This window comes from Microcebus murinus, chromosome 21 (genome assembly GCF_040939455.1).
Source record: "Microcebus murinus isolate Inina chromosome 21, M.murinus_Inina_mat1.0, whole genome shotgun sequence".
Lineage (NCBI taxonomy): Eukaryota > Metazoa > Chordata > Mammalia > Primates > Cheirogaleidae > Microcebus > Microcebus murinus.
In genome coordinates, this window is record NC_134124.1 from 2,393,754 (window position 1) to 2,421,614 (window position 27,861).

The 27,861-nt window shown below is 60.4% G+C and overlaps 1 protein-coding gene across 9 annotated transcripts; it reads right to left on the reverse strand.

Moving 5' to 3' along the window:
- Nucleotides 1-328: 328 nt before the first annotated feature.
- Nucleotides 329-27,714, reverse strand: SEPTIN8 (septin 8). Of its 9 annotated transcripts, none has more exons than XM_075996023.1 (10): nt 27,494-27,714; nt 16,436-16,556; nt 15,265-15,460; nt 14,179-14,359; nt 12,311-12,472; nt 11,647-11,743; nt 11,348-11,516; nt 11,014-11,146; nt 10,726-10,916; nt 329-1,688 (listed from the first exon to the last, which is right to left on the reverse strand). In XM_075996023.1, the coding sequence occupies exons 1-10, from the start codon at nt 27,521-27,523 to the stop codon at nt 1,523-1,525; spliced, it is 1,446 nt and encodes a 481-aa protein (XP_075852138.1). In that variant the 5' UTR covers nt 27,524-27,714; the 3' UTR covers nt 329-1,522. The 9 variants fall into 9 exon arrangements, with proteins under 9 accessions (XP_075852138.1, XP_075852137.1, XP_075852142.1 ...); XM_075996022.1 differs by having other exon boundaries at nt 329-1,685; nt 14,179-14,365; nt 27,494-27,712; XM_075996027.1 differs by having other exon boundaries at nt 14,179-14,365; nt 27,494-27,538.
- Nucleotides 27,715-27,861: the final 147 nt, after the last annotated feature.

Consider the following 27,861-nt stretch of genomic DNA (forward strand, 5'->3'; position numbering starts at 1 on the left):
GTGGTGGGGCTGCCCGCACCTTTCCGGTCACCTCTGGGGTAGTAGCTATTACAACGGGGCAGATGAGAAGGGCTGCTCATCGTCTTTACCACTCTGCCAGGAAATGCATGGGTTGTGCAGATGTGCTGCGTAGCCACGCCCAGCACTAGGGCTTATTTTCGGGGTGGGGCTTATTTTTATGGGTAGGTCTTATTTTCGGGGAAACACGGTAGCGAAGATAGGGCTTCATTTTTCCTTCTGAAGAATTTCCCGTGACAGGCCACTAGGAAACGCCTCCACTAAGGTCTCGGATGCCCAGTCCCCACGGACAAGAAAACAAAAGCTACTGTGACGTGATGTAGGGCTTTCGCCTCTTTATTTTCTTTTTACAGTTAATTCCACATGTAAAAGACTTCTTAAAGCACTATGGCTCTGGCTATAGCCCAAATGAGCTGCTGAGGATGGAGCTGGCTATTCTGGACAGACTGCACTGGGACCTCTGTATCGGGACGCCGCTGGATTTCTTGATGATAGTAAGTAGGGGGAGTTTGCAGAGTCCACTCCGGACTCGTCTGTGCCTTTGGAACAGCCGTTCACAACGCAGGGTGGCAGAGCATGGGCGGGCACACGTCCCCGCACACGCACCGCGGTGAGGTCACCCACAAGGCTCACGACATACGGAGGAGGGAAAATGTGCCTTAAACCCAGCACAGTCCCACCAGACTCCTGCTTCCAAGGGACATGAAATTAACTTTGCAAAGACTTTGTAGATGGCACTGTTATGGCGAGTTTCTCTTTTAAATACACACTGCAAAAATATTTTACCTTTCCATTCTATGAATACTGTACATAAATAGCTGTCTGCTTGTGCTACTCTTTACACACATTCACTGAGCTGTCTCTCTTCACCTACACACCATTCTTGCTGAGGCTTTAGACCATATTGATCTGGCACTTAAAAAAATATCATACATTAGTTCGTTTTAGTTGGGGAATGATGGTCATCCTTAGGGATATGGTTCTGTTAGTAAGGCAAAATTATGCAATATGGAGATGTCATGGGGTTTTGGTCTGTTATGAAGCATGAAGATTAAATCACTAAAGGGCTGTTTTGTTATGAGAACCAGCCACTGTTGCCAGTTTGCAGAGTTTCTTATGTCAAGCAGATACAAGTAACTTCTCTGCTATCCTTAATCTCTTGAATATGTTTCTATTTTTTGGGGGGAATCGAAACATTGTCATCCAAGTACTTGAGGCTCAAAATGACCATGTCACAAAGCTGATTGTCTTTTCCCTCGAGGGTCAAAGCTCAGCTTTGGCCACAGAATGGGCATTCAGCCCCAAGCCCCTTGTGGAGCCACGGATAGGAATGAAAAGGGGTGGGCGATATTCGGGTACTCCCTGATGGAAATTTAAATCATTTGCACTTTTGGTCATGGATATAGGAAAAGTATGGGGTTTTCTGTTCTAACATTAAAAACCATGGTCTCCAGTTCCATTCCCTGGTGGTCCTGAGCTGGCCCCATGTGTTGGGGCTGCTGCCTCAGAGGAATCCTTCCCTCCACGTCGCGTCCCTGACCAGGCAGCTGCAGCACTGCATGGCCGGCCACCAGCTGCTGCAGTTCAAGGGCTCCACACTGGCCTTGGTCATCATCACCTTAGAGTTGGAGAGGCTCATGCCCGACTGCTGTGCTCCTATATCTGATCTGCTAAAGAAAGCACAGGTAGACATCAACTTTGCCCAGACCGGGCTCTGCGTCTTGCCCCTTTAGCTGATGCATGCTGCCCCCAGCAGGGTAACCTTGGCCCTTGGGGGCGCCAGAGGATGTCCCAGCCACAACTCTGGGGAGAGTCTGCCTAAGGGCTAAGTTTCCACACCTGGCTGTGCTCTATAGACTTGAGCATGGGACACACGGTCCCTTCACCGGACCAATGGTGGTGGGTTTCTCGGACAGAGAAATTTTATCTCCGTGGCAACCCTTGCAACCAAGAGAACTGCAGGGCAGGGAGGTGCCCAGCTCAGGAAGAGGCAACCTTGAGCTTACTATTGGGGAGTGTAAATTGCAGACTCCTCGCCCTCGGGGTGAGCACGTGGTGCCAGGTACTGGGGTACCACGAGACCGGCACTGAGAGGGAGGGGGGGTACATCAGAACAGACAGGTTAGGATGGGATGCGCAGTTAGGCTATGACAGTTTTAAGGAGGCTGGAGAGGCATGTCCCTGAGATGGTAGGATTAATGCTCTTTAGTTGGGTGGTTGGACCTTTCTGCAGCTACTTCACACTAACATTCTGGCACTTGGCTGCCTGTTCCTCAGAATGTGAGATGCCTCTGCCTCAAGGGGGGCTACTTTGTTTTAACACAGGTCAGTCTCGAGCAGTACAACCGCTGCAAGGAACTTGTAAAGCAGCGGCTGAGAAGTTTTTAGTCATCCTCCTGCACAGAAAGCATTGTGTTTCACCTGCCCAGCAGCCCTTCTGCCCCTTCCCCTGTGCCTTCAGAGCATAAAGGGAATGCTCCTTGCTTAGATTCCTGTGAATCCTTTGGCTTTATGAATCCTGTAACAAGAATGGAGAGAAAGCCCTGGAAGAACAACAGAGAAGAGGTTCCCGAGTCCTTAGAAAATATAGGGGTGGGGGGAAGGCAGGTTGGTAGAGGTCAGGGTGGTCTGACAGACCATGATCCTGCCTTCCCCGTCTCTCCCCTGGGCCTGAAATCCAGGAGAATAAATGCATACTCAAACCGCCCCGCGTTTTTCCTTCCTTCTCCAGCAAGCGTTAGCACTGGGCCCTGAGAGCTGGAATATGAGGCCAGGAGGCCGTCCTTGCTCAGGGCTGGCTCTGACCGAACGAACAGCCCTTGCTGCTCTACCCGCCAGAGCTGGCCAGATCCTTCCACTTTCCCAGGCTCACCTCAAACACATGTGCAGTTCTGCTAGCTCCAGCTACCCTGTCTGCCGCTCCAAACACGGGGCGGCATGTCCACGACTTACGTCTTCTCTTCACAAGGACTAGATTATAAAGTATGCTTTTGTTTAACGTACAGGAACTTGAGCAAGCTTCAGGCATACTTTTCCTTTGTTCTTCTTTTAAGTAGTTTAGGTTATTGGGGTTTTTGTTTGTTGGTTGGTTTTTGAGACAGTCTCACTCTGTCACCCAGGCTAGAGTGCCGTGGTGTCAGCCTAGTTCACAGCAACCTCAAACTCCTGGGCTCAAGCAATCCTCCTGTCTCAGCCTCCCGAGTAGCTGGGACTACAGGCATGCACCACCATGCCCGGCTAATTTTTTCTATATATTTTTAGTTGGCCAATTAATATTTTTCTATTTTTAGTAGAGACGGGGGTCTCGCTCTTGCTCAGGTTGGCTTCGAACTTCTGACCTTGAGCGATCCTCCCACCTCGGCCTCCCAGAGTGCTAGGATGACAGGCGTGAGCAAGTTACTGGTCTACGCTAACGAATGGGTATTACAGGCTAACACCTGTGATGGGGAGCCTCAGCTCTAAGAGCCCTTAGTTGGGATGAGCAGGTGCTGAGGCCACGCCTGCCTGCTGCAACCACTACGCTGCCTGGAGGAGGAGGAGGAGGAGGCCACCTGCATGGCTCTGCGGCGAAGCCAGCAGCTCCATGAGGCTGCGCTGCTCTGGACCAGTCTCTGAGCAGGGCAGCCCAGCTGACAAGGACACCCGTGCGGATAGCGCCCTGGATGGGAAGGGCCGAGCCAGGCATTCAGAGGTGGCCTGTGAAGTCTTTCCGCAGCGAACGGCTTATCTGTAAATACACTAAGCCACCGGATGGGGTGGGCGAAGTGGTCAAGGGCCAGACACACTATCATTGCCCACGTTATAAGGTGGGCGTACATCTCTGCCTCTTCTTGACACAAATGTGCTTGTTGGAGCTTTCGTAAAAAAAAAAAAAATAATAAACTTTAATTGCTTCCGATCCTGTCTTGAATCTTATTTTGCATTTATGGGATGCTGTGCTTAGTGTGCTAGCATCTTGGAACGCTATTTCCTAGGTCCTATCAAGAATTTTCCTCTAGTCCTACACCCAATTTTCGGATGGAGATGCTGAGGCCATACTGCTCGTGGTCACAGCGTCCAGTGGAAGCCACGACCGCCCTCTGCTTCCTTCCCTCCTTCCGGGGCGAGCTGGCGCTGTGGCGGCAGGAGGGCTCCCTGAGGGCCCACGCCGGCCCAGGCTGTCTCAGAGTTTGCGCAGGGTCGAGAGGCCTCTGGGCCTTTCTTAAACCTGTCCAACAGCACTTCCCCCAAACGGGCGAGGGGGTGCACGGTGCTCCCCTACCAAGGAGGCCCCTTCTCCCCTGGCTTCCAGGAGAGTCTCTGTCCTCCAAAGCTCAGTGAAGACTTTGCCTCCCGCCACCTGCCTTCCCACGGGTGCAGCCGCGCTACCCCTTCATCACAGAGGTCTGCGTGCCGGGCTCCCCAAACCTCTGTCCTCGTTTTCTCATTTTGGTCTTCCCAGTCTACCTAGGACCCGACAGAGAAAGTCCCTCAACAAATAAACACACGTATTTGTTTGTCACTTCCTTGAACCACCAGTCTGTCCTTCCTCCGCCAAACCTTTGCCTGTGCCCCGGGGCACCCCACCTCTGCAACACCGCTTCAGGTCCCCCAGCCCACCCGCTGACTGCACACTCTCAACACGGGCCACATCCCCGCTCCTCTTCCATCTTTCCACTGGGACGCCAAGGAGCGGCGGCAGCTCGGGCACTACAGGTGCAGACTACCGACAGTCAAACCCCAGCCCCTACTGTCACTTGCTATGTGACCACGGGTGATTACTTAAGCTCTCCATGCCTCACCTATAAAACAGGGGATGATGGCACTAATCACAGGATTACGGTGAGGATTAGAGGAGTTAATGCGTGGAACGTACTTCAGAGAGATCCTGGCACATTAAGCACTCAAATGTCAGCTGTCCCAGGTCAAGCCTCTTTGATAAGGACGTCGACTCCTGCAGGGCAGGGTGTGCCTGCTCTCCTGTCCTGTGTCCAGTGCCCGATAAAGAGTCGGGCCACAGCCTACCTTCTCTTTCCTAACTGTTTCCTCCAGCCCACACTCATCCAAGAGCCTTTCACAGATGAACAGCGGGATTCCCTGTTAAAATGTAATTCCTACGGAAGTACAGCAACCTCCACAAAAGTTCACAGAAAACACAAGCTGTATTTCACCACAGTGATAGCAGATGAATAGGCTCGGGACACTTGTTAAATCAGAAAAGCGACTGCCCAAAAAAAGACACCACAGAAAACTCAAAATAAATGCAAAAATTTAATGGGGGGAAAAATGAGTACAAAGTGAATGGAAAAGGAACAAAAACAGTCAATGAATGCAGGAGTAAATGAATTAACAAGTGAAGCAGTTTTAGAAAAGCACGTTAACATAACAGACTAGCAAGCAGCACTTCCTTCAGGCCGTATCCAGTAATATGAGCCCCACTTAACAAGGAGTCCACACACAGACATACATGAACACATGTGTAGTCGGCCCGCACCATGACAAACCACCTAGGTCAGGGTTACTCATAACTAGGGAGACCATATAACCCAGTTCACTTGGGACCGTTCTGGTTTTTGCCTGTTGACCTGGTGTATTTATTAACAACATCCCCTTTCTCTCTCAAAAGTCCCAGTTTGGACGATAAATTATATGGTGATCCTTCTACCCCAAACCAACATGGTTTATGAAAGACATGATAGTAAATGCCACCATGACCCTACATGACAACTGTAATAATGCAAACAGATGACAACGAGGAAAAAAAAAAGAGGGGGGGGATACATTAGATCCTGAAGACAAAGTCACATTCCACGAGGGGTAGCTTGTTAAATAATGGCAAGTTTGAAGCTCACCTTGTGCACCAAGGATTACTTTGGTCTCAGCTAAAGAAGACAAAATTGCAAACACAACAAACAGCCAGGGAGAGGAGCGGTGGGGCTTGCTAGAGCCAGTGGCACCCATGGTGGCAGCTCAGACCCTAAAAATTCCTATTCTGTCGGGTCTCCCCAGAGATGCAGGAAGTCTGGGGCCCCCAGGCAAGCAACCAGCCACAATTGTGCCCTTCCAGGATGCCCAGGGTGGGGACGCAGGCTGCCCACTCCAAGGTCCCCAGGTTGGGGCATGAACCAGAAGTTGTCACCTCCTATATAGCCAATGTCCCTGCTGGGTCACCAGGCCTCATCTTCAGAAAGACATCAGCTGAGAGAAGCTATCTTAAAGGTCACACTTTGACCCAGCTGAACAGACTTTCGGACACAGGATGACCCTAAGGACGGGCGCCTTGCAGCCCACCTCTGCCCTCCTGTGCTGGCTTCCCTTCGCAGACACCCACACGGGAGCACCGGTTTTCGGTCACAGCCCAAAGTGGATTGATCGTGAAGCTAACGAAGCTTAATCTTCAAGGCCCCTTCCAGGGCCTGTCCCTAATGTTATTTTCGTATTCTCTTTCTTAAAGAAGTTTTCCTAAACATTCAAGCTTCCAGCCCCACAAAATCCAGGTCTGCCCCTGAATCTGGCTTAAGGGGCGGAGAATTTTCGCTCTGAACACGAGCAGGACCCGCTCTGCTCCTGGCGCGTGGAGGTGCTCCCGCGGGAACGCTGCCTCTCTCTGGCCGTGCCTCAGTGGACACAGGCAACGCGCCCCTCCCCCGCCCGGAACATCCTCTCGGAAGGGCGGGAGGAAGCCAGGACTCGGTCCTGGAAGTCAGTAAAGCAGGCCAGGCAGAAAGGGGGAGACAGCGATGGCTGGGAGGACAGTGGGCGCAAAAAGCAAACCACGGATTCGACAGCAAGTCAGCGCGGCCTCCTGAGCTTCCCGCCAGGCAGCGCCGGACCGGGAGCTCCTTGAAGGCAGGGCCGTGCTCCCCAGCGTCCAAGGATGTCCTTCCTTTCGTCTCCCATGTCACCAGGCTACGGTCTCAACCTTGACACTCTCAGTGGCTTGGAAGCCAACAGGAGCACAGGTGAGCCAAGGCTGCTGTGACTTCCTCTCAAAATGCTCCCCTTAGAGCACAGCCGAGGGGGAGCTCCTTGTCTGCTGGTCTGTCCCTGAATTGTCTACACACAGCAGACACCGACATCTCTCCACCCTGGGACTCAGCCAGGAAAGAAGAAACAATGACCTTGAGGTACCGACCTTCTCCGCACTGAGCACTCTTTGCATTTGGGGTACACAGGATTGGGGTGGGGGGGTGCGTTTGGCCGGAGTCAGACACTGCGCACACACACGGAGCTGGTCCCTGCTCACAGGTAGCACCGCAGGGCACAGAGACAATGGCTTTGGGCTGCTGTTCCATTTACATTCACAGTAGAGACACCGGGCATGGTCTCACTCCTGCTGTTCCGCTTCCATCCGGAAAGAAATTCCAAACACTGTCATTACAGGACGTTTATTACCCACCTCTCCCTATGTATTATGGGGGGGCCTTTTATACATAAGAAAGGTTTAGAGATATTTTTAGTTTTCAAAAACCAGAGCATCTGTGTTATTTATGAAAATAATGGGAGAGGGTATTATTCGTCTTTATGTGCTGGTGCCAAAATAAAAATTTAGAAGTGTTTTAAAGTTATTATTAAAACGAAGCTCTAGGTTAGAAAAATTAAAACGAAGGGGGGCCGGGCGGATTTTGCAGCATGTGCACGAGGCCACGCGCCCGGGGGCTGCCGTCTGGACGCTGGACAGCAGGCCCGGCGCGGCCCGAGGTCGCCGGCCGGGACCTCTGCTAGAGCGGCCGGCAGCTGCTCCGTCAGGGAATAGTGACACTGTAAATGGAAGACCAGCCACTGGCTCTGAAAAAAATAAATCTCGTCAGTTTTGGGTTCCAGCATTCATGGCTTTTGTGTGTTTGCATGGGGGGGGCGGCCCGCCGGGGGCAGAGCTGTAAACACTGGAGTCTGTACCGGCTCCCAGTCCATCCTCACACCATGCTTTGGGAGAAGGGTCCCAGGGTGTAACTCAAGCAACTTAACACATGAAAGGCTAAAGTCCGCTCTTGACATGTAAGTCTGTGCGTGCGTTAACTGAAAAATAAAAATAAAAACAAACAAAACAGAAACAGACGCATTAAAAAGATACGCAGAGCGAATCAAACAGAAGCCAGAGACAGCGAGGCAGACGCGGGGAAAGGGCAGTCAGTTTGGCCTTGCGCCGCGCAAAGCAGAGAACTCGCTTCCGTTTGTGGCGTCACCGGCTGAGGGTCAAGATCTGATTGGGAAGCAACGTTGCAAAAACGGATTAAAACCCGAAGACCAAATATAATCGAGCAAAGCCATTCACACAAATGGTCACGAAAAAATACCCTCCCCGCCACCCCTCCCAGAAAAGGCACTCCCGGCTCACCCCGTCCCCGTGACCGGGGCAGGAGGAAGGGGCGCTTCCGGCCACCCCGCCCAGCCCGCTCCTGGCCCCCAGGAGGCCAGCACAGGAGGGGAGTTCTCTCTCCCAGAGGCCAAACTGACTGGAGCTTTCTGGCATGTCCAGCAAACGGAACAGACCTGTTTTCCAGGCCAGGGATGGGGAACACACCAAGGAGCCCCGGCCACATGGGGGAAGCAGGGAGACCAGTCTCGAGGGACAAGGCCCTGCCTGCACCCGACCTCACTGGCCTCACACCCTGACCTGGCCACAGGCCCTTGTCTTCGACTTCTGAGTGGCTTCTCTGCAGCTCACCTCCTAGGGCAACCTGCCTACCTTTTCTTTCACAGCATGGCCTGGGCCGAGCTGCCAGGAAGTACGGCAAAGTCAATTTGGGTGCCAGACCCTGGGTCCCAGACCTCTGCCCACCCCCCACCCCTGGCCCCAGGAGAAACCCGATTTCTGAGCTGCCAGCTTGAAACCCATGCAGGTTCCAACCCACGAAGCCTCCACGCTCACCACACAGACAGCTGGACGTGGGAGCAGGGCCAGAAGCAAACGCCAAGCAGGGGGGAAAGTCACATGGCTGGGGGAGCACGGGCTGGGGTCCTCCCTGCAGCCAGGCAGGGGCTCATCCGCCCCCCAGCACTGCCAGTAGCTGGGGGGGGGTCGGGGGAGGACTGGACATGACGATGGGGGAGCTTACACAGAGCGGGAGGGCTTGTCCCAAAGCAGAGGACAGACCTTAGGAAGGAGAGTTGGCATCCAGCTCCTGGAAGCCTGGTTCTCTGTCACTCGGCTACCCCGGGGAGAAGCCCTTTGATTGTCTTGTCCTCAGCAGGTATCTGTGCCTCTGTGCACGCACTGTGCGTTGGCAGACATGTGCCTGAGCCCGCGTGTGTGACGGGGCATGGGGAGACTAAGACAGTGTGTGCACACGTGTTCTCCTTGTACGTGTTAGGAAAAATGCAATATTGGGGATGGAAAGGGGGGAAGTGCTAACGGCAAAAACAGCACCCCAGGGCCACAGCTAACTATGCACTGCATGGCCCTAACCACTAGGCTCCACTGCCACCAGAGAAGGATGCGCTTGTGCACACATGTCTCCAGACATTCCAGGAGGAAACAGACCCTGAGAACAAGGGCCAGGTGGGTACCCCTGCTTGGTTCCCGGGTTGGCAAGAGAAAGTCGGCACCTGACACCAGGGCAGGGATGTGCAGAGATGGAAGAGACCCCTACAGTGTGATCTGGCCTGGGGCCATGAGTGGGTGGGAGAGGGGGTCCCCAGGAGCCAGGACACCTGTGCTCTGGCTAAGGGTGTGGAGACAGCGGCGACACGCGCGACTCAGAGCTGCCCCCACCTGGCCACTAGGTTCACTGCACTCCCGGTGCTGGGAAAAGCCTTGCCTCCCCCTCCCACCCCACAGAGCCCGGCAGGGAGACACGGTCCTCCCGTCAGTCCCACGTGCCCCGTAAGACCGCTGCACCGTGATGGCAGTGTCCGGGGGGTCAGTGCAGCTGGGCATGAGTCCTGCTGCCAGCGACACGGGCCCGACCCCGTGACTCCAGAGACTCGGGGGGTACGTGCCACGGCCGTCCGGGCGGAAACCGCAGGAGCTTTTGGAGTGTGGCTGGAAAGGCTGATGTCCCCAGGCCGTGTCCCTCTCCTAGGCCTTCCCCCAGACCCGACAGCTGCCCCCTCCACCCCTGCCTGCGCGGCCCGGCCTTCTCCACAGAGCAGCAGGGCCCAGCTGCGGGGGGCTGCAGGAGGACAAGTGCACCAGTGAGAGAACCCCAAGAGTGAGAGCTGGGCACCCTCAGAGTGACAGCTGGACACCCCGAGAGTGAGAACTGGGCACCCTCAGAGTGACAGCTGGACACCCCGAGAGTGAGAACTGGGCACCACGAGAGAAATGGTACCCCGAGAGTGAGAGCTGGGCACCCTAAGAGCAAGAGCCGGGCACCCTGAGATTGAGAACTGGACACCCCGAGAGTGAGAGCCGGGTACCCTGAGATTGAGAACCGGGTACCCCGAGAGCAAGAGCTGGGCACCCTGAGAGTGAGAGCTGGGTACCCGGAGATTGAGAACTGGGTACCCCGAGAGTGAGAGTTGGGCACCTGGAGAGAGCTGGGCACCCCGAGAGGACAGGGGTGGGGTCAGGCGGGGGAGGGAGAAGGCAGGCACAGGGTCACCTGTGCAGGACAGAGCGTGACCCGGATGGCGGGATGCCAGGTCACCAGCGAGAGAGAGGGCAAGAGAGAGGTGAGCGAGACAGAGGCGGGACCGCCTCGAACACGAGAAAGAGCAAAGCGGGAAATGAGCAGGAGGAGCCCGAGCGAGGGTACAGGGGACGGCCGCCCACCCGCCACCTACTTCTTCTTGTCCTTGTCCTTCCTCAGGGGCTGCTGCGAGGTGGCGTGCAGCGCCTGCGCCTGCAGGGCCTCCACGGCCGCCTTCCTGCGGTTGAAGGCGCTGGTCTCCTCCTCCAGCTCCCGGCGCTTCTCCTCCACCTTGCGCTTCTCCTCCTGGTGCAGCCGCTTCAGGTGCTCGAACTTCTCGTGCAGCTGCGGGTGGGCGGGGGCGTCAGCCTGGGCAGGGCAGGGGGTGCCACACCCCAGCCGGCCTTCCTCGTCCTCCCCGCGGCCCCCGGCCCGCACTCACCTCCCTTTCCTTCTCCTTCAGCTCCAGCTCCGTCTCCTTCACCTTGTTGACAAACATCTGCCTCATCTCCTCCTCCTTCCTCTGCAGCTCGCTCAGGAACTCCTTCCTCTTGGCCTCGTACGTCTCCTGCAGGCTGCGGGGTGCAGGAGAGAAGGGCCAGGGGGATTAGGGGCAGTGACAGGCAGCGCCGGAGGAGCAGGGTCTCGTGGCACTAGGGCCGCTGGCTCCCAAGATGCCAGGGCACCGATGCCGGTCCGGTCCGTGTGTCTGTGACACCCACAGCCGGTCCGGCCGAGACGGCGAGGACAGGCTCCCTCCCTGCCCGGGCTGTCACCTGAAGGGCTGGCTGTCGCCGTCGCTGTCCTGGAAGCCCATCTCCTCCAGCTTGCAGCGCCGGTACAGCTCGTAGTGCCGGCTGTGCGTCTGCTCGCGCAGGTCCTCCATATTCACCCGGATCAGCATCTCCCGCAGCTTCACGAAGTCGCAGTGATTCTCGTTCTCCACTGAGAGCGGCGGGCACGTGGGGGTCAGGCGGCCACACGGGGGACAGAGGGAGGACGGGGCAGGGGACAGCAGCAGGTGGGGATGGGGACCGCGCTCAGGCCCCAGGGAGGGCTCCCCCGCCACACTCACCCTGCACCACGCCCCAGGGGTACTGCCGCGCTCGGACCAGCTTGTTGCCCACCTTCACCTCCTCGGTGCTGCCCACCACGGCGAAGGGCAGGTGTGCCTGGAAAGGGCCCAGGTGAGCGTGAGCACGAGCCGACTCGGGCCGACGGAGACGCCCTCACCGCCCCTGGGCCCAGGGAGGGACTGCCAGCGTGAACAGCAGCCCCAGGGCCAGATGCCCACTTCCCACTCTCTACTGGAGCAATGTTCTAGAACAACCCCAAACAGGTGAAGGGGCCAAACCCCCAACCCCCTCCCTGGGGCTCCCGCCTCTCTGGGCTGTTCCTTCAGCACCGGGGCTCCCCAGGGACTGCCAGAGCCCCCTGGAAGGACCCTGGGCCTGGCTCCCACCCAGGTGCCCAACCTGGCCTCAGGCCTGCCCACCCCTGTGGGTTTCGGGTGCCGAACCTGACCCAGATCTTGTGACACTCAGACCTGGGGGGACCCCGTGCAAACCCAATAGCAGATTCCTCCCGTCCCTGCCCAGGAGACCTAGGCCCCGCCGGGTCCAGACGCCCAGCCCTCTGTCCTGGAGAAGCTGAGACCGGCCGTCTAGGGAACAGGTCCCTGGGGATGTCTGAGCTCCGTGCCAGCCCCGGGGAGCCCCAGGCCCTCGCCCAGCACTCACGTTCATCACGGCGTTGATCTCCGCGACAGCCTCGTCGTCCGTGGGGAACTGGTAGATCTGGACGCCGTTGCTGACCAGCTCGCCCATGATCTTGATCTTAAACTTGTGGAGCTCGCTCTTGGAGATGGTGTCGGCCTTGGCGATGATGGGGATGATGTTCACCTGCCCAGACCAGGTGGGGACGGCGGGTTGGCGGGTATTTCGAGCAGTGGCTCCCTGACTGGGGACAGCCACACGGGGGCCACGTCCCTGGGCAGAGGGGCGGGAAGCCGAAGAGAGGAAGCTACTCCCGTGGGCGGTCCCGCCCCAAACTCAGCCACCTGCAGCCACACTAACGTGTTGTGATGATCGGCTGCTTCTCACAGCCCTGGCTCCCCAAAACCACCATCCAAGCCCAAACTGGCCCCCCGGCAGACGTAGCTTTGACCCAGAATGCTCCGAAGGTCCTGAGTGGCCTGGGGCCCGACAGCAGCGGTGGGGACAGGGGCTCAGCTCCCCACCAAGCAGTGACCTGCCAGCAGCAGTGGCCACAGGAAGATCTCAAAGCTTCCCAGGCCAAGGTTATCCCAGGTTTCACAACAGAAATTCACACCCGAGACGCAGACGGCAGGGCCATGACAGCTGACAAGTGAGTGTGGGGTCTCATGTCCTCTAGGACCCCCAACCCTCCCTGTCCCCCCACGAAGCTGCCCTCACAACAGCTACGCCTCATCCACATCCGGGTCCTGGGGCTGAGCCCCCTCTCCCTGGTGGGCTCAGAAGGAACCAAGGGAAACCATGTCAGGGAGGAAAAGGGAAGTGAAGGCAGGGATGAGAATAAGGAATTGGGGGAGAGAAGTGAGCAGAGGCTGGGATGGGACGGGACCCCTGGGGAAGCATCACAGGGAGGCGAGGGAGCTGGGGGGAGGGGCGGCAGGGCTGAGAATGCACACGGATTCGGCTGGAAGGAAGAGGCTCAGGGCCAGACGCGGCATAGGGCGCCGGAGGGGCGGCCCAGAGCGACGGGGCGCTGGGGCAGCGGAGACGGTGAGCGACGGACACGGCCGAGCCAGGGCGCCGCTCCCAGCCCCGACCAGCCCCCACCGCCACTGAGTCCAGCCCCCACTGCCAGCCCCGACCAGTCCCCACTGCCACCACGTCCAGCCCCCCACTGCCAGCCCCGACCAGTCCCCACCGCTACCACGTCCAGCCCCCCACTGCCAGCCCCGACCAGCCCCCACCGCCCCTTCCAGCCCCCCACTGCCAGCCCCGACCAGCCCCCACCGCCGCGTCCAGTCCCCACTGCCAGCCCCGACCAGTCCCCACCGCCACCACGTCCAGCGCCCCGACCAGCCCCCACCGCCCCTTCCAGCCCCCCACTGCCAGCCCCGACCAGTCCCCACCGCTACCACGTCCAGCCCCCCACTGCCAGCCCCGACCAGCCCCCACCGCCCCGTCCAGTCCCCACTGCCAGCCCCGACCAGCCGACACCGCCCCGTCCAGTCCCCACTGCCAGCCCCGACCAGCCCCCACCGCCCCGTCCAGTCCCCACTGCCAGCCCCGACCAGCCGACACCGCCCCGTCCAGTCCCCACTGCCAGCCCCGACCAGCCCCCACCGCCAGCCCGACCAGCCCCCACCGCCACCACGTCCAGCCCCCACTGCCAGCCCCGACCAGCCCCCACCGCCCCTTCCAGCCCCCCACTGCCAGCCCCGACCAGCCCCCACCGCCACCACGTCCAGCCCCCACCGCCAGCCCGACCAGCCCCCACCGCCCCGTCCAGTCCCCACTGCCAGCCCCGACCAGCCCCCACCGCCAGCCCCACCAGCCCCCACCGCCACGCGTCCGTCCCAGCGGGAGGCACGGGACGAGGACGGGCGGGGGCACACCTTGCTGTCCAGTTTCTTCATGGTCACCAGGTCCAGGGACTTGAGCGAGTGGCCCGTGGGCGTGATGAAGTACAGGCACACGTGGATCCGCGTGTCGTGGTAGTCGAAGAGCGAGCGGCGGATCTTGAGCTCCTCCTGCAGGTAGTTCTCGAACTGCGCGTCGATGTAGTCCACGATGGGCCTGTAACTACAGACGGCTCCGTTAGCGAGGAGGCGGGGCCTGTAACTGCGGCGTCACCGGGGGGCGGGGCCTGTAGCTACAGAAGGCTCCGTTAACGAGGAGGCGGGGCCTGTAACTGCGGCGTCACCGGGGGGCGGGGCCTTAACTACAGACAGCTCTGTCCGTCACTGGGAGGCGGGGCCTGTAACTACAGACGGCTCCATCACCGGGAAGCGGGCCTGTAACTACAGACGGCTCTGTCCGTCACCAGGAGGCGGGGCCTGTAACTACGGACGGCTCAGTCTGTCACTAGGAGGCGGGGCCTGTAACTACAGACGGCTCCATCACCGGGAAGCGGGCCTGTAACTACAGACGGCTCTGTCCGTCACCAGGAGGCGGGGCCTGTAACTACGGACGGCTCAGTCTGTCACTAGGAGGCGGGGCCTGTAACTACAGACGGCTCCGTTAACGAGGAGGCGGGGCCTGTAACTGCGGCGTCACCGGGGGGCGGGGCCTGTAACTACAGACAGCTCTGTCCGTCACTGGGAGGCGGGGCCTGTAACTACAGACGGCTCCAACACCAGGAGGCGGGGCCTTTAACTACAAATGGTTCCGTCCGTCACCAGGAGGCGGGGCCTGTAACTACGGACGGCTCAGTCTGTCACTAGGAGGCGGGGCCTGTAACTACGGACGGCTGCGTCACACCCCCCCACCCCCCCACCCCCGTCTCCTTGGGAACGAGCAGCTTCCCCGGGATGCCCGTCTGGGCACAGGTGCGGCCGCCTCCCCTGACCCTCCAAGGGGTGCCACCACGGGGCCCCAGAGGAGTGTGGGGCTCGGCCACGCGTAGGGGCAGAGTCTCAGGACGGTGGCCCCGGTGGCCGGGATGGGGCGGAGGCTGGCGGGCCGCCCTTCCCGCCTCTTGCCTCTCATCCTTGTTGACCTGGTCCCCGAAGCCCACGGCGTCCACGATGGTCAGCTTGAGCTGCACGTTGCTCTCCTGCAGGTCGTAGGTCTGCGGCCGCAGCCGCACGCACGCCTCGTGGTGGCTGGCTTCCTCCGTCTCGAAGGTGGTGTTGAAGAGCGTGTTCATCAGCGTGGACTTGCCGATGCCCGTCTCCCCTGGGGCGGGCGGGAGGGCGAGGGTGGCGGCAAAGGCTGCATCCAGGGCTGTCTCGGGCCGGTGTCTAGGCCGGGCGGGGCCGGGCACCCGCGGCCCCACACAAGAGAGGGGGCAGGCCTCGCACCCCATCCCTCGCTGTCCCCATCCCCAGGAACTCTCCCTCCCTCGGTGGCCCCAGAAATAACATGTGGAAGAAAGAGCGCAAAGGCGGGCCTGGACACGAGGCACAGCCACGCGGGAGGTGTGGCATGTTTCCGGGGAGGTGGGAAGCAGCAGACCGGGCAGCTAGGGAGGCACCGCCAGCCTCAGTGGGACCCTGGCACCCAGCACACTGCCCGCTCTGCACACCGCACCCAGGCCCAGGATGGCCACAGGGCAGCAGGGCTGGTGTCTGAAGCCCCCAGTGGCTCAGTCCCTGTGTCCCCAGCAGCTCCAGTTCCATGTGGCTTTAACTGGCTGGCGGGGGTGGGGGCTGCCTCTCCAGGGGCACAGTCGCTCTGTGCAGAGCGCTCTGTGCCCCCCAGGAGTCCCAGGCCTTGAGGTGCACAGAGCCTCCCAGAGCCCCCTGCCTGGGTTGCACTCGTGCAGACAAGCGCTGGAGACTCACTATGTGTCATTGCAGTGGGGTGCACATGCCTGTTTGCCATAATGTCCCTGACACACAGTAGGGATTAGTAAACAAGTAAATGCTTTTAAATAAACAAATGAATAAATGAATCTAAATTTCTGTAATAAACACCCATGGTTCACAAAGCACCTTCCTGTGCCTAATCCCTGTTTCCTCTTCATGTCACCTCGCTGTCAGGTAGGTCCCAGCTCAACAGAGCCCTCGTCCTGACCCCCAGAGTCCCGCCCTGCCTGGGAAGCTGCCTTGCAGCCTACGGTTGTCCAGGGCAAGGACACCCATCTCCCGGGTGGTTCTCGTCCATCCTTGTCCGAGGCTGCCCTGGCCAGGCCATGACCGTGACACTCACCCACACAGAGGATGTTGAAGCTGAAGCCCTGAGTGACCGACTTGCTGACCAGCTGGTCCGGGAGGCTGTCGAAGCCCACATGGCCGCCCATCGAGAGGCTCCGCGGCTCCGGCTCTGCATTCTGCCGAGAGGAAGACGAAGCAAGGCAGTGAGCCCCCAGGGTGCAAGGCCAAACTGGGGGAGGCCAAGCCTGAGTTAAGCCAGGCCTGCCCGCCTCGTCTGGATTCTCAGCAAACCTCGGAACACACTCTGAGCATCCCAGAGCTCTGACGCCCAAACTCCAGGCCAAGCTTCCGCAGAGAGCGCCCAGTGACCCTCAGGGCCCAGGACTCCCACCCTGGAAAAGGCCTTTTCCCCTGGGAAGAGGCTCTGCTCTCCCTGGGACGGCCAGGGATGCCTGGGCCCGGGGCTCATCCCTCCTGGCTCAGGTGGCCCCAGGGCCCAGGAGGAGATCCCGATCGGAGAGTTTGTTCCTACAGCAGCTCTGAGGATGGGGTGATGCTGCACCTCCCAGACCCTCCCGCTGAAGCAGGATTCCAGCAGAGGCAGGTCTGCCCGACCTGCCTCGCTCCATCAGAGAGGTCTGTCTCCCTGAGCAGGCTGGGCCCAGGGCCCTCCACGTCCACCCCTGCTCCTCACGCAGACGAGCAAGGAAGTCACAGACGGGCCCTGCCAGACAGCCGGCCCCCCTCAGACGGCCACCACTGGGGCTCAGGGGTGGTCTCCGAAGGGCTGGTGACGTGACTGTCTGGGGCTTCCTCCCTCCTGCCTCAGTGGTCTTCTCTGGAGACCCCTGGGCTCCTAGTCCTGCCACCCTCCGACTCCCAGCCCACCCCAGCCCTGGCTGTTTAGACGGAGGGTTCTGGGTGGGAACGTGGGGCCCAGCCTTGGTAGAGAGATGGCAGCAGGGCCCAGAGGAGCTGGGGCCCCTGGAGTCGGCCCACAGCACTAAAAACGAAACCATGAGGACCCAAAGCCTAGGCCACTGTCGGGCTCCAATTTCCGTGAATGGTTCCCCAGCTTCCCTGGGAATGGGGCAAAGTGTTCCCAGGCTCAGCCCCTCTTGAGGGCAGGCCCCAGACAGCTCCGTGGTGGGCAGAAACAGGCCTCCTCCAGTCCTGGGCCCCCCTGCCCTGACCGTTGGCTAGAAAGAGGAAGGACAAGCAAGGCAGGAGCTCAGAACATCACCTGCCCACTCGCCCACGGCTCCGAAGGGAGGAAGCAGGCCCAGCTGAGCACAGCTGGAGCTACGCACCAGGGCAGCGGCAGCCCTCGTGCAGATCCAGATACAGGCAGGCCCAGGGGCTCAGGCCTGAACCGGGGACCCCAGCTCCTGCCTGTAGACGGCTCCCCTCGGTGCCGAGCTGAGCACCTGGCCTTCTGCAGCCGTGGTCCTCTGCCTCGGCCTGAGCCCCTGCAGCCGCTCGTTCTGCTGACCACAGCCCTCCGGCTCTGCGGCCTTCTGAGCGGCTGCACTGGCCCCTCAGACGAGTCAGGGTTACCCTTAGTGGAGCCCTGTCCCAAGAGTCGACCCTTCCCCTGTCACTTAGCCCCAGGGCGTCACGGCCCAATCTCCCCACGCAAGCCCAGGTCCCTTAGCGCTGCAAACATAACCGACACCTGGGTCCCACAGGAGCTTTCTTTCACTGGTGCCCACATCAAGAACAATAAATAGAACCCAAGATATGTGTCAGGTCCAAACCCCTTAGCACGGCGTCCCAGGCCTTCCTCTCGGGCTCAGATCCAGCCCAGCAGGTAACGCCAAATTCACTTTCCAAACTCTGCACCTTGCCTGGGCTCTAGAGCTCAGTTTACCTCTTCCCTGGCACCTGCTCTCACCTGGCTGCCAAGTACTCACATTGCAGACCCCTCGCTTGGCAGGATCCAATGATCCCATTTCCTTGTACTATTGGCATCCTTTTTTTTTGAGACAGAGTCTCACTCTGTTGCTCAGGCTAGAATGCTGTGGCATCAGCCTAGCTCACAGCAACCTCAAACTGCTGGGCTCAAGGGATCCTCCTGCCTCAGCCTCCGAAGCACCTGGGACTACAGGCATGTGCCACCATGCCCGGCTAATTTTATATATACATATATTTATTTTAGTTGTCCAGCTCTTTGCTTAGCCTGGTCTCAAACTCCTGAGCTCAAACGATCCTCCCGCCTCGGCCTCCCAGAGTGCTAGGATTACAGGCGTGAGCCACCGCGCCCAGCCTATCCTATTTTTTATAAATCTTGTTTCCCCACCTATTCCATGAGCTTCTCGAAGTTGGCTGGGGGAGAGCAGGTTTGCCATTCTCCCCACCCCTCCACAGCTACGCTGGACACCACCACCATCTGTAAGTCACCGGACACCGTCGTCACCTGCTGTGGCGTCCATCCGCCCACCTCACACAGGGCTGCACTATCTCCTCTCCGTTCCACCTGCTCGTGCGGGCTTGAGGATGGAATGGAGAACAGAACAGTCAGTCTAGAGCTTTTTTCTTTTCCGGCGAGACTGAAAGCCTCCAAAATTTAAGGCGTGCTGGGCTTGCAGAGAAGGCTACGTGTTTATTCAGCCTCTTCTTCCAAGGGTGACACAATCAGGATGCAATGCAGCATCCTGCCGCCAAACCCACGGAGCCAGCTGCGTCTGGAAACCACACACACGCTCTCACACTCACACGCAGTCACATACACCCTGCCGTGGAGTGCCTACTGAGCAACAGGCCATCCCATTCCTCAGTTTCCCCACTTTCTCACAGTTCCAGACGCCAGAGGCTAGGAGCAGCACCGGGGGTCTCACGTCAGCCCACCTCTCCCTGCTCAGCGACTGCTGCCCGGCCCTCACTCGCACGCCTGGGCGCTCTCGGGGGAGTGGATGGCGTTCGGGGAGGTCGTCACCCGCAGGTTGTAGCTGGAATGCAGTCGTCATTCCAGGGGCCGCAGACCTGCAGCGGCGTCTGCTCAGGAGCAGCAGGGACCAGTGGGGTGTCAGTCTGTGGGGCACGGGCACACACGTGTACACACGTGCACACACGCAAGGATGGTCACCGGCCCCGACGGAGACGGTGCTGTTTTCCCTGGTCTCAGGAGACCGACCTGACCTCTCACCTTTGCCGAAGGGGACTCTCACTGATGCATACACTTGGCATCGACAACACGGGATCTAAGCTGCACGGCTTGCTCCGGGGGCCCGCCCTGACTGTCTACTAAGCCAAGTGGGCTCACAGCCCAGCAGGAGCCGCCATCTCCAGAGCATCTCCCGCACGTCCCGGCCACCACCACGAAACAAAGTCAGCAGTCGACCGCAGCTCCAACCCCAGGGCTGGGGGCCAGTGAGCACGATCCCACGATGGGTTTAGGGACAGGCAGGGGACCCAGGTTCGACCATCAGGGGGGCTGGCCTGAGGCGGAAGTCACTCCCAGAGGACAACAGAGCCAAGGAAATCACAGAGAAGAGGGCCCGAGCCAGCGCCTGCCCAACCCCTGGCTTTTCCCTTTGTCCCTGGCCTCCCACCTTTACTGCTCAAGCTCGTGGAGTGGGGCTAATCTGTTACCTGCAACTGAAAGCATCTTGACTGCTGCGGTCCTCATAGAGAACCGTCTGGATGCAGAGGAACAGGGAGGAAGCAAGGAGAGCCAGGAGAGGAAGGGACAGCACGGAGATTAAACTTCAGTCTCAGTGTCTACAGCCGCGGGGAGGAACGCACGTCACAGGGGACACCAGCACCTCACTGAGGACCACCCCGCACAAACAAACAGATCACACAGGCTCTTGGCTCCTTCCCGCCACGGGGGCAGACGACCCGATTACCCCCACTCCACGCAGAAGCCGGGCACTAATCCAGGCAGGGCAGGGCTATGATGGCAGGCGAGCCCCACACCACCCTGCTGCGCCGCCTCCCGCACCCTGGGCCGGCCCCCCACCCACTCGGCACTCCACACACACTCCCTGCACACCCCGCCGCGTGCCAGGCTCTGGGATGAAGAAACGAGGACACCACATCCTGGACCTCGGGGGGCTCAGGTTTAACGCGGATGCCTGCGGGGCCAGGCAGGTGACGTGAGTGGATAAATGGGGAGCAGGCATAGTAGTCGCCATGACAACGATGGCATCTATCAAGTGCTGGCTACGGGCAACTCTGCTTTAACCTCCCGCAGTCCCCCCTTCAGCCCTGTGACGTCGGCTGCAACAGGATCTTCCCGTGCGGACGAGACAACGGAGGCACCAGAAGATTACGTAACTGGCCCAGGACCACACGGCTGGGGAAAGCGAAGCCTGTGAATGGAGCGGGCGTGACTGCAAAGCCCCGGCTCCCAGCCGCACGGCGGCTCCGCTGGGCACGGGACAGCGCTGACTCAGCCTCGCCCAGAGAGGCGGGAACGGCGGAACCGGGCTCTGCCCAGTCCACCGCGGCCGCAGCCCCGTGGCTCCCAGCCAACTGCAGGGACGAACGCAGGGCTAGTGTTGCTCAAGCTTCCCATTTTTCAAGAGAATCCAGAAATCCAGATTTTTAGGTGAAATCCTCCAGTCTTCAAAGGCTGACGATCAACACAAACTGAGAATACAACACGTCAGCGGGCTGGCCTGGGCCTAGGCTTGCCAGTCTGCAGCCGGGTTCGGGGGAGACAGAGCGGGACGGAGCACGCGCCCGTCTCCACTCTTGGACCTCGGAGCCCACGGGAGACCGACGGCTCCACGTCGAGGAGCCTTCGGGCGACAGCTCAACCTGGAGCCCAGAGGGAGAAGGACCTACAGCCTCCGGCCCCTTCCACACACCCCGCTCCCCGGGGTGCTCACGCAGGGGCTCTGCAGAGTCTTCAAGGCCCGAGAAGAGACAGAGCCGGCAGCTCTGAGCTCTGCACGCACCGGGAGAAGTGCACGGGGCCATTACCCCTCTCTAATCATGAGCAAGCTTTCGGCTCCCGCGCCAGGCCCAGGCTTCTGTGTCAAGATCTCTTTGGCACATCAAAGACAACATCCGAAATAACAACTGCTCCAGCCGGCTGCGTGCCTCCACGCCTGGCGCCCAGAACAAAACAGAGAACAGCGTTTTGTTACGCAGCCCAGCGGATAACTGGGACGCCCTTTTCCCGATCAGGAAATGCGGGTGCTGGGCCTTCCCAAACGGCCTTCCCTCATCGCCGGCCAAGAGGAGCCGCCCCTTTGACCAAGAAGCAAGGTGGCATCTGGGCAGACCACGTCTCACGCAGGGTTTGCCCGCACACACACAAAAAAACCAGGCTTTTTATCCAGAAGGAACCGGAATCTGCTGAATGTCTTAACCAACAAAGCCAGGAAAGCTGTGAGATCAAACGTCTCAAACGAGATTGGTGGTTGGGGTGGGAGCAGGGAGACAGCCCACCATGGGGTATTTGGACACCGAATCCTTGACAAAGAGCAGCTTCCTGACCCAGGTCTTCCACGGAGTTCTCCAGTGCCCTGGACTTCGGACACTTTCCTGCCCCGGGTCCCGTGCCTGGCACCCACTCACCACGCGCTCAGCCAGGTGCATGGGAGGCCACTCCCCAAGGGAGCTCCAGCACTGGCCCTGCTACGTCACCCAGCAAGGAACCCAGGAGTCACTGTGCCACTGGGAACCTCCCCCACCCAGGCCCCTGGTAGACCACCCCACCCCCAGTTCCAGACACTCCCAGCAGCAGGGGCCTGAAATAGCCAAAGCTGAGGCCGCAGGCCAGAAGCCATGGTCTAAGCACAACTGTCCTTGAGCCCAGGAGGAATCCGAGGAATTTTCCCAGGAAAGGCTTAGGCGCTGGTCCCAAGATTCCATAGCAAGTCTCTAAGCCCAGGTCAGAGGTTACGGGAAACAGCCAAAGGGACGTGTGTGGGAGGGTGGGGGTGGGGACGCTGCTAGCCTGGTCCAGGGAGGAAGAACAGAAGCAGGATACACCTGCCCTAAAGCAAGAGGACACCTGGGAACCGAGCATCTCTGTCCTACGGCGGCAACAGGAGACTTGGGGGAAGACTGCAGCAGGGATGGACCATCATGGTCCAGTGAGACAATCAGACACACTAGAGCGAGGCCACCAGTCACCCTCACCAGGCTGGTCCTGCCCCACCCCACCCCACCCCGGGAAGAGATGGAACCTTTGGGAGCAAAACTATCCCCAGGCGTCCAAGGCCACTCTTCCCCTGACCCCGCCCCCCATTCTCTCCCCTGTCCCACCAAGAGGCATTTCTTCCTTCCCTGCACTCAGAGCACCCGGCCACAGCGTGTTGAGACGCTTTGTTTCACACTTGTCTTGTCAAAATCACGTTTCCAGGAAGCTCAGAGTCTGTCACTGGTTGTGGGCCATGCTCACTACCCTCACCCCCGGCCCAGGACCCAGACGCACGCTTGGGCTTTCTGCACTGCCTGAGAGGAAGCGGTCCAGCTCACCGCAGAGCACATGGGGCGGGCGCTCGGGCCGCAGGTTCTGGAACCCCCAGTGTTCTTATTTCCTCAGTTGGCGCAGGGACTCCAGCAGCAGCCACCACTGCCTTGCAACAGGGAGAGCCACGGGCGGTCTGGACGTCACCGGAAGGAGGGGGCAGCCTCTGCTCCACAGCTAGGAGACCCACCCTTGCGAGGAGGCTCGTGGGCAGCACAGGTGCCCCTGGCTCCCTGCCCCCCAGGAGGGTGCTGGTGCTGGGAAGGGGCAGGGGGAAGCACAGGCACCTGAGTGCCCTGGCAGAGGTTCAGGGGACCCTGCTGGCCTTCCCAGACCAGCACCATTTGGGGTGTCAGGCTCACGCCCAGGCCCCACAGCCGGGTCTGGCCAGTGGACTTGGGTCCAAACCCATAGCCCAGCCCAGGAGGCCCCTCAGCGAACAGGCAGCACCTGTGATCTGAAACAGTCCTTATGCCCTGCACCCCAGGTTCTGTCCCTCCAACTTGGCCTCTAGGATGGGGGCCGGGAACCACCAGAAGCCACCTGTTCTAGGGAGAACATCTACTTTGCCCCGAGAACACCGAGGGCAACTGCAGCGGGAGCCAAGATGCCCCTGCCTGTTCCCAGTCACAGCCCCCACGAGAGCCCTGGGGATGCAGAGAGCAGCCAGGAGGCCAGCGGAGAGTGCCCGGCTCTGCCGCGAGGGCGCACCAACCTGGGGTGTCCCTTTCCCGGGCAGCTGTGTCTCCCGCCTGCCTGCACAGCTCCACATCTGGGTGTCTGGCGAGGCTGTGGGGGCCACGCCTGCAGTCCTGTGACCCCAGCCGGCAGCATGGAGCCTGGAGGCTGCAGGGGACACGGGCTGGCGGGGACCAGGCCCTCTGCTCTCGCATCCTGCAGCTGCTGGACTCGAGCCCCAGAGGGACATTCGTGCTGGTCGCTGCCCCTAATAACACCTCTACCGGCCCATCCGCAGGCTCAGATCTCAGAGGACTCCACCCCCTCTGTCATCTCCAGGGGGTACTCGGGTGCTGGTGTTTGGGCCTCGGGCCTACCCTTTGCTGGCCGATGACCAAAGTCTGCATTCTTACCGACCCCAGGCTGCTGCCATCAACAAGGTAATGGCACAAAGCGCCCCGTGCCCTCCCTGCCACCCAAAGCTTTCGACAAGAGTCAGAGCCTGGGTTCCCAGCCGCCATCCATCCTCCATCCTCCCTGGCTCTGTGACCAGCCTCCTTCCTGCCACCCTCGCTGCTCCCATCCGGGTTGGTCCCTTATCGTGTGCCCCCTGGGAGCCCCAGTGCCTTCCCTCCAGCCTCGCAGCTCTGACACATCTAGCCACAATCCTGAGCAGACCTTCCTGCGCCGAGCGCCCACGGAAGACACGAGGCCCAGGAGGTCGGACAGGGAAGGCAGGCCCACCTCCCGGGACAAGGGCACGGAGCTGCGTCCTGGCAGCGGGTGCTCATGCGTGACCCCTCGACACCACCAGGCAGCGAGAGCCGCCCAGGCGTCCCTTGCTCGGCTCTCGAGTCTCCTGCAGAACGGCTCAGCAAGGCGGCTGCTGGCCACTTTCACAGGACAGGGAGACGCCACTCCACTCTGTGACCGCCTCCCACGCCCCTTCCTACCCGTCCTTGCTTCGGGAGGGAACAGGCACTCCCCGGACCGCCTGCTTCTTGGGGAAGTGTCAAGATGACAGGGGTGACGACGGAAGTGGCAGATGGTGCTGGGGATAAAGCGGAGACGGGGGTGACGGTGGGCCGGGAAGGCTGCCAGCCGGGCTGCACGTTTCTTCCCTCTCCTCCTCCGGCTCCACTTTCCCCTGGCCCTAGAGGATCCTCACCATGGAGTCTCGTGACAAGGGAAACACAGGAGCTCACCTGTGGGAAACACAGGAGCTCAGGGCAGGGAGGGACGAGCCCCAGAGTCGGAGCCCCGGGAAGGAGAGGCAAAGCGAGAGCGGACACAAGTCCGGCTGCCCAAGGAGGGAAAAAGGCAACAGAGACTCCCCAGAGGTTCTGGCCCACACGTGCACACACAGGCAACACTGATCCTAACCCCGTGGCTGAACCAGGGCTGAGCAGGGCCGGGTCAGGACGTCATGGCTGCTGGGTCTGTGGTGTACACTCCACGTCGACCCTGCAGCTGGCAAGATACCTTAGCACGTTTCCAAACATGCCACAGACTGCACTGAGCCGTCCATGAATTCTGCAATCAGCATGGCTGTGCCCATTTTACAGCAAGATAAAGGAAGAATGTCCCAAGATGACAAGCCAAGACAGGAGAATCGAGTCCAGACTCCTAAATCCAGGCCAAGCTCCACCCAAGGTCTCCACCCAAATGCAGCCCTGCCTAAGTCCTCCCAAGAGGCTGACAGCCCAAAGCGTGGAGGGTGTGGAGACTCTGGCTCAACCTGGGACAGTAACCAAGTCCCTGAGCTCAGGCTCTACACCCTCCCCTACCTGAGTCAGTCCCTTCTCTGTGCCTCAGCCCATCTTGGGGGTGACACCCAAACTCCTCACAGAACTGGTCCAAGAGCAAACATGAGGAGGTACGGGAGACTTCCAGCCCACAGTCTGGCAGGGCAGGACAGGCCACTCAGCTAACCCTCTGTGGGTACAAGGATGGCAGTCCCTACAGAGAGTGCCATGTAACAGGCAAACACTCTCTCCGCTGCCTTCTTACACACAGGGCTGGTCTTCATGTCCGTGTGGACGCGAGGTATCGTGGATCATTTACCGTGTCATTACCGCGTGCCAGACACAGCTCTAAGCACCTCACCTGGATCCTCTCACTGGATCCTCAAAATAACCCTGTGAAGGAGGTAGCTATTTTCATCCCATTACACAGATGAGAGCACTGAAGGGTTAAATAGTCCCTGGCCACGGTCACATGGCCAGCTAGCAGCTTCTAGGATCCCTAGCAGGCTGTCTGATTCTGGTTAGGCTACATACCACTCCCACCTGCAAGATCAACTGCTACAGCAACCTCTGGCCGCAGACAAGACCCAGACATAACTTTCTGGTCAGCTGGGCACAGGAAATGCACACAGACACACATGCAGAGACACCCAGCACTCACAGGTCTCCCGGCCTCCAGCTAATCGGCAGGTCTGCCACGATTCAGGTGCTGCCCACCTTGGGCACATAAATCCCAATTTACAGCACGGGGGTGGGGGGGTGACATGAATCTCCGAGTGGCCCAACCTCTGAATCTGCTCCTCCTGTATTTAAACTTAACTGACACACAGCTCCCCCTTCCCAATGGGAATCAAACACCCTAGCATCTAGGAATTACGAAACCAAGAGCGCCTGCTTTAATTACGCACAATTCCAAAGTAGACCAACAATGTATTTCCAGATTAAACGGAAAATTTACATATATAAATTCAGATGGCAGTATTTATAGCATTAATTACATAAGACCTGGCTCCCTTTTTTAGTCCCAGAACCAAGTCGTTATCGGCCACATATTCAGAATTCCCCCCTCCTCCCGACAGCCCTGGGCCCTCCCTCCCCCTTTCCCCTCCCCTCTCTCCTCCCCCTTCCAGCCGCCCAGGGCCTCACATGCTGGCAGGAGGACACAGCTTCCTTCACTGTCACAGCCTAGCTCCAGACACACCCAGATCCAGCCTCAGACACAACCCCAAAAGGTCTCCCTCCCCGGGTGGACGATAAAAACCTTTAGTAAGTTGGCGGGCTCAGGTCCAGGGAGACCCCCGTAGGGACCACCAGGGCCGCCTACCCTGCAGAAGGCGGACCTGGCCTGGGGCCCCAACAAACGCCCACAGGGCTGAGTCTGGACTCGCTCCAGCCCCGGGAATGGCTGCCGCAGACGCGACCACTGAGGCCTGACCTGCCTGGAGTCGCACCCAGACCGTGGGGCGCAGGACCGGGAGGAAATGCAGGACCAGGGTCTTCAGGACTCCAGTCTGCAACCGCCCTGAGCTCGTCTGGGGGGCCCCTTGGACCCCCAAGGGCTTCATCCTCACCGGCTGTGCCCATGCCACACACCTGCGCGGCCGGGCATCTCCCCAGCTGTGCGCAAACAAACACCCGGGCGGTGGGGTCGGAGCATCCGGATCCCACCCCCTGCGGCTCCAGGGCCCCAGTCTGGCTTCGCACCTGCCCGGAGCCAAATGGGGCTTGGCTCCTTCCCGCGAACGGGGTTTGCCCTGTCTGCACTCGCGGGGGCGACCCCGGCCGGCCGCCCTGAAAGGCGCCCCGAGCTACGCAGCGGTGCCCCCCAGCGCGCGGGGCCGACAGCCGGGCCCGGTGTCCCCGCGGTGCCAGGCGGCGTCGAGGCCCCGGTGGCCCCGCGCTGACACCGCTCGCGCCGCGGCCGGGCCCCCCGCGCGCCCCGGCGCCCCAGTACCCCCTGCGCCCCGGTCCCCCCAGCGCCCCCTGTTTCCCCCCGCACCCTGGTACCCCCAGCTCCCGGTCGCCCCCGCGCGCCCCGGTACCCCCCCAGCGCCCCCTGTTTCCCCCCGGGCCCTGGTACCCTCAGCGCCCCGGTCGCCCCCGCGCCCCGGTCCCCCCGGCGCCCCGGTACCCCCAGCGCCCCGGTACCCCCCAGCGCCCCGGTCCCCCGCGCACCCCAGTCCCCTCGAGCGCCCCCTGTTCCCCCCCGCGCCCCAGTCACCCCCGCGCCCCGGTCCCCCGCGCGCCGCGCCCCGGGCCTCACCGCGACGCGTTCCAGGTCCGCGGCCGCCATGGCGAGCTCCGCATCGGCGCGGGGCCGGGCGCGCGGGGCCGGGGCGGGACGGCGGCTGCGGGGCGCGCTCCGCCCGGCGGCTGCGGCTGAATGGATCCAATATGGCCACTTCCTGGAAACTCCCCTCGGCCGCGGCGGCGGGAGAAGCCGCGGAGCCGCCCCCGCCCCCGCCCGCGGGACCGGCCTCCCGCCCGGCCCGGCCCAGAGCGCAGCCGGCCCGCCGCGCGGACGGCGGGGTCCCTGCGGGCGGGGGCGCCCGCTGCGCGGGCTGCTGGGACTTGTAGTCCGCGCGCGGGGGGCGGGCGGGGGTGCCGGGGTACCCGCCGCGTGTTCCCGGG